Genomic DNA, 9,245 nt, shown 5'->3' with positions numbered 1-9,245 from the left:
AGGGCGCTGTTTTTCCTTTATTTTTTGATGATCGTCTCTCAGATTGGTGTTTTGACTATTCGGTGATATATTTTCGGCCTATTTGAGCCGAAACCGAATAGGCCGAAAATGCAAAAATAGCCATTTTCGGCCGAATATTTTCGGTGGCCGAATTTTCGGTGCATCCCTAATAAATATATAAATAAATAAATAAAAAACACAAATTGATTGCACCGAACGTGAACATTGCAGAGAGAGGATGAACTGGCCGTTCTCTGTACTACATTTTAAACTATTTATCAACCATTCTCTCCAGTAGAGAGAACAGCCGGTCCATCCTCTCTGCGTTTTCTCTTGACCGCCGCTCCTCCGCCTCCCTTTGTAATTTCATGTCCTCTTTGATGAGGTCAATCAGGTCATCATCTCTCCCCCTTTTTTTTTTCTGGCCAGCCTGGACACTGGGCCCTGGTGTCCCGGACCCTTCTCCAGCTGACAGTGCTGGTATGTCTGGTATGTCTGGTATGACCTCAGCGTCTACAGCCACGTCCACGCCAGCGGAGGCAAGCAGGACAGGGGGGTTGATGGAGTGCCTCTGCCCCAAAACCTCGTCCATCATGGCGAAATAAGCCCATGAGGCAGCTGTGGCTTTTCCATCCACCCCCTCACCAGTCTTCGGATACTTGCACTCCTGAGTTGGAAATGAAGATTTCAGAACCACTGGCTTAACAGGTTATTTGTATGGCAGTGCGCCGTGTTGGTGCTTGGGTAATATGTTCTGTTGTGGTCCAATGATGACTTTACAACAGGTTGCCATGTCATAAACATTAGAACTTGGCACTTGGTTATTTCAAAGGTATAATTACATACTTACTTTGTATTTGGCCTTGAAATTCTCCCACTTCTTCTTGGCTTGCTTGGGATGAACCTTTTCGGCAAGGTCCATTTTCTCCAGAATGACACTAAGAGATTAAAGTCAATACACCACATTAACACAATAGAGACAGTAAGGGCCAAATGACCACAAACACATTTATGTAACCTTGGGGTGGCGCAGGTGTTTACATAAGCGTCAAGTTTACGGGCATGGCTAGGGTGGACTGACCCGGAAGGGCAAATGGCTTTGACCGCAGGTACGTCAGCACTTTCAAATGCTGTGAAGCGAAATGTTTGTCAGTTTCATTCTGAAATATCCATTCTGTCTGTAATTTATTCTAATTTGTTCTATGTAAAGAAGCTTTTTCCTTCCTGTGTTGTGTAAAAATAAAAAGATCAAGTCAATTCGGCTTGATGGATATTCACAAAAGTGATATGTGTCTTGTAATATGAATGATCAAAAACGAGACTGAAAAGTGCTAAACTGAAAATTGCTAGACTCATTCAAATGGATACATTCTGAAAACTAAACATGATAGACATGTTCTCTCTTTTCCTGTTGAAAGTAGAGGATTCTAGCTTTCATTTGATATATGGTATGTCTCTGTCACTAGAATTGCGAATATGTTATCGGCAAAATAGAAGTGTGCTGTAAACAAATTAAACGAAATACCAACACATTTTCCCAGAGGCCTGTTTACGGTGAAAGCGAGCTGTATAAAACTGTTTTTATCTAAAGAATGCAACATGCTACAAACATATATTTTTTTCTGAGTAAAGAGGAAAGATTCCCCTTTAATTTGAGACATATCTTGATATTGTCACATTATGAAATAATATGCAATGGGTCTTCAAAGTTCTTTGGAATTTCCGGCAAATGAGAAGAATGACAGTCAAACTGTTAAAATAACATGAATTAATAAATGACTGAAAATAGCCAATCATCAACATGTCGCACTGCAACGTGTTGTGAGCTTGTATATCTGCTATTTTTGGTGTGCAGACACGCTGGTTTCTATGGAATCCAAATGACTGAACTTTAATCCATGTACTATACAACTGTCCACGGTTTTCACGGTTTAAAATGACCCAAATAAATTGAAATATTGCTTTTAGGTAATCTTTACACAAAAATGGATTATCACAGTCCAATGTTGACATTATGGTAGCATACTACAAATGGGCCATTTTCACTCACGTCCAAGCTGCAGTTGCCGTGAATTTCTGGCCCGTGAAGAGGTCTTCGTGTTCTTTTCTCATTTGTATGAAGCGCTTGTTTGAAGAGGTGGTCCCTAAAAATAAAATACATTACTATCTAGTCCTCTATAGCAGTGCTTCCCAAACTTTTTCATGTCAAGGAGCCCCAAAATGATACTATTATCCTGCAGACCCCCATTAGAAAAGATATGCTAGGGACAGACCCCCCATAAAAATGTTTTTACAGCTCTAGCAGTGATTTACAAACAGTTTCATTTCAAGGGACCCAAAGTTTGACCTGAATTAGGCTATGAACCCCCATTTAATGCAGCATTTCTATCTCTGGGACCCCAATGTATATTGTAAAATCATTTAACTCTGAGTGTACAAATGGAACCAGGTTCAACTAAGAGATTGTACCATTTGTACAATCTATCTCTGAGTTACAGACACATAAGGGTCCATCATTTAACTATCATTTAGCTGGGGACCCCCTGGAACTCCCTCAAGGCCTGGGGGACCCCACTTTATCAACCACTGCTGTACAGTAATCATCATTTCACACACACACACACACACACACACACACACACACACACACACACACACACACTTACATTTATAGTTGAACTGAGCAGTCTCAGTTTCAGTTGCCGGAGTTGGCTCGTCTTGTACTGCTGACATTAGGCCTCAAATTAGGCTTTTACCGACCCAAAAGAATCCAGAATAAACCACAATTTAAACCAAATACTAGTCTGACTCGTCGTGACATGTCCAACAACGCATGTTTAGTTTTGCTGTTGGGGAAATGCACCGGGGGAGTAACGCGATAGCGTTACTTAATAGTGTTAGCGTTAGCGTAAATCTCCGACGACAACATTTCTTATTTTCTTTATTTGGCTCTGTCATGATACATTTTATAGCTTAAACAACTAAATACTATCCCAAAACATATTACAATTACCTTCCGTGACACAACAACACTTTTAAAAGAGTATAAAACTTACTAGTTTCGGACATTTTTTTTCCTGCGAGGGCTGTCTGCGGGCTGCTGGAAGAAAAGGGAAAGATTCCATGGGTTGCGCAGTACGGCTGCGCCGTGGCGATATACCCTGCATGGCTCAGGGTACATCCGAGCTGGACTTTGAAAGCGGGCTCGCACGGGGGAAAATAGTGCGGTGCCCTGTGTAGTGTCAGCGCCTGTCTTTTTGTGGTCTGTCGATTGGGAAGCACTGGGGCGCACCGTTGTGACGTCACATACGCCGAAATACACACTGTCCAGTGTCCACGCTGCGGTTTGAGATTCACCTAATGACTGTTAACTGTGAGTGGACGACCCAATTAAGCCTTCCACTTGTTTACCAAAAGGGCATTGTTCAATTCATCAAAACATTTAGAGACAAACAAATAGACACTTAAATCAAATGTAAAATTCTACAGTGTAAAGACACCAATTTAATTATAAATGTCAATAAAGTTGAATATCAATTTAAAATGTATTATCCAATACAAATTTCCTTACCATTTTTAATGTTTTAGTTTTGTATTGCTATTTTTATTTGCTAATTGTAGATTGACCTACTTTTTGTTTCTGGCATTCCGCTGCTTGTTATTTTTTATTTTATTTTCATGTGAAGTACTTTGAGTTGCATTTTATGTATGAAATGTGCTATATAAATAAAGTTTACACCACTGACTGTCCCTCCATATAAAATAAAGGCGAAAGTCACAAAAGAAAATTGATCAGTTACAATTCCAGACTATGAAGAATCATTGAATAAAGGAATACTTCCAGATTCAGTTAGATTAGCTACAATAATTGTGATATTAAAAGTTAAATGCTCGTCATATGACATAACAGAGAGGAATGGGCCGGACCCTGGGCCAAGGATCCGGAACAATTCTCTCTGTTTTACCCCTGCCCTTATTGGCCGCCCAAAAGCATGCAGGCTCCCATTGGCCCGTGAGTTCCAACCTCTCGGCCAACGGGAGATTGCCCCTGTGTTTCGATGGCGTTGCCACGTCTGCTCGTATCAAGCCTGGCTTCGTCCACTGAAAACGTTTTTATTTCGGGAACATTTTTCTGATTTTATTTGACTTGATTATGTTGTTCTTATTTGCTTGTTGTACTGTCACTGTTTTAATTATGATTGATTTTATTGTGTCACTGTACAGCACTTTGTAACATTGTTAAGAAAGGTGCTTTATAAATAAAATGTACTTACTTACTTACACAAGGCAGGTCGCTGGTTTCCGTGGCAAAACATGGCAACGACCCAGTGCGTCTCACAATGTTGTGATTTCTCTGCATGCATGCAATTAAAATGAAGAATGACCATTAGGTGTCGTCAATGCACAGCGTCTGATCAATAGTTAAAATGTCAATTTTGATTGATTGATTGATTGAAATATTTATTAACAGTTTGCAGAATTACAGTAGGCCTACATTTCAAGCACAAACTCAATACAAAGACTGTTAACTGTGAGTGGACGACCCAATTAAGCCTTCCACTTGTTTACCAAAAGGGCATTGTTCAATTCATCAAAACATTTAGAGACAAACAAATAGACACTTAAATCAAATGTAAAATTCTACAGTGTAAAGACACCAATTTAATTATAAATGTCAATAAAGTTGAATATCTAAGAATATCAATTTAAAATGTATTATCCAATACAAATTTCCTTACCATTTTTAATGTTTTAGTTTTGTATTGCTATTTTTATTTGCTAATTGTAGATTGACCTACTTTTTGTTTCTGGCATTCCGCTGCTTGTTATTTTTTATTTTATTTTCATGTGAAGTACTTTGAGTTGCATTTTATGTATGAAATGTGCTATATAAATAAAGTTTACACCACTGACTGTCCCTCCATATAAAATAAAGGCGAAAGTCACAAAAGAAAATTGATCAGTTACAATTCCAGACTATGAAGAATCATTGAATAAAGGAATACTTCCAGATTCAGTTAGATTAGCTACAATAATTGTGATATTAAAAGTTAAATGCTCGTCATATGACATAACAGAGAGGAATGGGCCGGACCCTGGGCCAAGGATCCGGAACAATTCTCTCTGTTTTACCCCTGCCCTTATTGGCCGCCCAAAAGCATGCAGGCTCCCATTGGCCCGTGAGTTCCAACCTCTCGGCCAACGGGAGATTGCCCCTGTGTTTCGATGGCGTTGCCACGTCTGCTCGTATAAAGCCTGGCTTCGTCCACTGAAAACGTTTTTATTTCGGGAACATTTTTCTGATTTTATTTGACTTGATTATGTTGTTCTTATTTGCTTGTTGTACTGTCACTGTTTTAATTATGATTGATTTTATTGTGTCACTGTACAGCACTTTGTAACATTGTTAAGAAAGGTGCTTTATAAATAAAATTTACTTACTTACTTACACAAGGCAGGTCGCTGGTTTCCGTGGCAAAACATGGCAACGACCCAGTGCGTCTCACAATGTTGTGATTTCTCTGCATGCATGCAATTAAAATGAATGACCATTAGGTGTCGTCAATGCACAGCGTCTGATCAATAGTTGAAATGTCAATTTTGATTGATTGATTGATTGAAATATTTATTAACAGTTTGCAGAATTACAATAGGCCTACATTTCAATCACAAACTCAATACAAAGACTGTTAACTGTGAGTGGACGACCCAATTAAGCCTTCCACTTGTTTACCAAAAGGGCATTGTTCAATTCATCAAAAAAAGGGAGTTAGTTTTGTTTGCAACATGCTACAGTCTTGAAACTTGCTCCATGGACTTGGACCACCAATAGGAGCACGCTGTAAATGTTTAATTGCTTAAGCCCCGCCCCTCTGTCTTCCTATTGGCTGGCCTTTACACAGCTCTAACTATTGTTTACAACATGCTACAGCCTCAAACTTTGTTACATGGACGTATACCATCAAGAGGAACAAGCTGTAATGGCTTAATTGCTTAAGCCCCGCCCCTCTGTATTCCTATTGGCTGGCCTTTAAACAGCTATAACTTTTGTTTGCAACATGCTACAGTCTTGAAACTTGCTCCATGGACTTGGACCACCATTAGGAGCACGCTGTAAATGTTTAATTGCTTAAGCACCGCCCCTCTGTCTTCCTATTGGCTGGCCTTTACACAGCTCTAACTATTGTTTACAACATGCTACAGCCTCAAACTTTGGTACATGGACGTAGACCATCAAGAGGAACAAGCTGTAATGGCTTAATTGCTTAAGCCCCGCCCCTCTGTATTCCTATTGGCTGGCCTTTAAACAGCTATAACTTTTGTTTGCAACATGCTACAGTCTTGAAACTTGCTCCATGGACTTGGACCACCAATAGGAGCACGCTGTAAATGTTTAATTGCTTAAGCCCCGCCCCTCTGTCTTCCTATTGGCTGGCCTTTACACAGCTCTAACTATTGTTTACAACATGCTACAGCCTCAAACTTTGGTACATGGACGTAGACCATCACGAGGAACAAGCTGTAATGGCTTAATTGCTTAAGCCCCGCCCCTCTGTATTCCTATTGGCTGGCCTTTAAACAGCTATAACTTTTGTTTGCAACATGCTACAGTCTTGAAACTTGCTCCATGGACTTGGACCACCAATAGGAGCACGCTGTAAATGTTTAATTGCTTAAGCCCCGCCCCTCTGTCTTCCTATTGGCTGGCCTTTACACAGCTCTAACTATTGTTTACAACATGCTACAGCCTCAAACTTTGGTACATGGACGTATACCATCAAGAGGAACAAGCTGTAATGGCTTAATTGCTTAAGCCCCGCCCCTCTGTATTCCTATTGGCTGGCCTTTAAACAGCTATAACTTTTGTTTGCAACATGCTACAGTCTTGAAACTTGCTCCATGGACTTGGACCACCAATAGGAGCACGCTGTAAATGTTTAATTGCTTAAGCCCCGCCCCTCTGTCTTCCTATTGGCTGGCCTTTAAACAGCTCTAACTATTGTTTACAACATGCTACAGCCTCAAACTTTGGTACATGGACGTATACCATCAAGAGGAACAAGCTGTAATGGCTTAATTGCTTAAGCCCCGCCCCTCTGTATTCCTATTGGCTGGCCTTTAAACAGCTATAACTTTTGTTTGCAACATGCTACAGTCTTGAAACTTGCTCCATGGACTTGGACCACCAATAGGAGCACGCTGTAAATGTTTAATTGCTTAAGCCCCGCCCCTCTGTCTTCCTATTGGCTGGCCTTTACACAGCTCTAACTATTGTTTACAACATGCTACAGCCTCAAACTTTGGTACATGGACGTATACCATCAAGAGGAACAAGCTGTAATGGCTTAATTGCTTAAGCCCCGCCCCTCTGTATTCCTATTGGCTGGCCTTTAAACAGCTATAACTTTTGTTTGCAACATACTACAGTCTTGAAACTTGCTCCATGGACTTGGACCACCAATAGGAGCACGCTGTAAATGTTTAATTGCTTAAGCCCCGCCCTCGACCATCAAGAGGAACAAGCTGTAATGGCTTAATTGCGTAAGCCCCGCCCCTCTGTATTCCTATTGGCTGGCCTTTACACAGCTATAACTTTTGTTTGCAACATGCTACAGTCTTGAAGCTTGCTCCATGGACTTGGACCACCAATAGGAGCACGCTGTAAATGTTGAATTGCTTAAGCCCCGCCCCTCTGTCGTCCTATTAGCTGGCCTTTACACAGCTCTAACTATTGTTTACAACATGCTACAGCCTCAAACTTTGGTACATGGACGTAGACCATCAAGAGGAACAAGCTGTAATGGCTTAATTGCTTAAGCCCCGCCCCTCTGTATTCCTATTGGCTGGCCTTTACACAGCTATAACTTTTGTTTGCAACATGCTAGAGTCTTGGAACTTGCTCCATGGACTTGGACCACCAATAGGAGCACGCTGTAAATGTTTAATTGCTTAAGCCCCGCCCCTCTGTCGTCCTATTGGCTGGCCTTTACACAGCTCTAACTATTGTTTACAACATGCTACAGCCTCAAACTTTGGTACATGGACGTAGACCATCAAGAGGAACAAGCTGTAATGGCTTAATTGCTTAAACCCCGCCCCTCTGTATTCCTATTGGCTGGCCTTTACACAGCTATAACTTTTGTTTGCAACATGCTACAGTCTTGAAACTTGCTCCATGGACTTGGACCACCAATAGGAGCACGCTGTAAATGTTTAATTGCTTAAGCCCCGCCCCTCTGTCGTCCTATTGGCTGGCCTTTACACAGCTCTAACTATTGTTTACAACATGCTACAGCCTCAAACTTTGGTACATGGACGTAGACCATCAAGAGGAACAAGCTGTAATGGCTTAATTGCTTAAGCCCCGCCCCTCTGTATTCCTATTGGCTGGCCTTTAAACAGCTATAACTTTTGTTTGCAACATGCTACAGTCTTGAAACTTGCTCCATGGACTTGGACCACCAATAGGAGCACGCTGTAAATGTTTAATTGCTTAAGCCCCGCCCCTCTGTCTTCCTATTGGCTGGCCTTTACACAGCTCTAACTATTGTTTACAACATGCTACAGCCTCAAACTTTGGTACATGGACGTATACCATCAAGAGGAACAAGCTGTAATGGCTTAATTGCTTAAGCCCCGCCCCTCTGTATTCCTATTGGCTGGCCTTTAAACAGCTATAACTTTTGTTTGCAACATGCTACAGTCTTGAAACTTGCTCCATGGACTTGGACCACCAATAGGAGCACGCTGTAAATGTTTAATTGCTTAAGCCCCGCCCCTCTGTCTTCCTATTGGCTGGCCTTTAAACAGCTCTAACTATTGTTTACAACATGCTACAGCCTCAAACTTTGGTACATGGACGTATACCATCAAGAGGAACAAGCTGTAATGGCTTAATTGCTTAAGCCCCGCCCCTCTGTATTCCTATTGGCTGGCCTTTAAACAGCTATAACTTTTGTTTGCAACATGCTACAGTCTTGAAACTTGCTCCATGGACTTGGACCACCAATAGGAGCACGCTGTAAATGTTTAATTGCTTAAGCCCCGCCCCTCTGTCTTCCTATTGGCTGGCCTTTACACAGCTCTAACTATTGTTTACAACATGCTACAGCCTCAAACTTTGGTACATGGACGTATACCATCAAGAGGAACAAGCTGTAATGGCTTAATTGCTTAAGCCCCGCCCCTCTGTATTCCTATTGGCTGGCCTTTAAACAGCTATAACTTTTGTTTGCAACATACTA

The 9,245-nt window shown here is 41.2% G+C and overlaps 1 protein-coding gene across 1 annotated transcript; it reads right to left on the bottom strand.

Moving 5' to 3' along the window:
• Positions 1 to 271: 271 nt before the first annotated feature.
• On the bottom strand, positions 272 to 1,091 carry LOC308328908 (uncharacterized protein; the record flags this gene model as incomplete). The annotated part of the gene is made up of 2 exons (XM_080783019.1): positions 851 to 1,091; positions 272 to 667 (listed from the first exon to the last, which is right to left on the bottom strand). The coding sequence occupies exons 1-2, from the start codon at positions 920 to 922 to the stop codon at positions 272 to 274; spliced, it is 468 nt and encodes a 155-aa protein (XP_080639145.1). The 5' UTR covers positions 923 to 1,091.
• Positions 1,092 to 9,245: the final 8,154 nt, after the last annotated feature.

Source organism: Protomyctophum bolini (assembly GCF_963924005.1).
Source record: "Protomyctophum bolini genome assembly, chromosome: 14".
Classification (NCBI taxonomy): domain Eukaryota; kingdom Metazoa; phylum Chordata; class Actinopteri; order Myctophiformes; family Myctophidae; genus Protomyctophum; species Protomyctophum bolini.
Note: the sequence above shows the minus strand (reverse complement) of the source record. Positions and strands in the feature narration are given on the sequence as shown.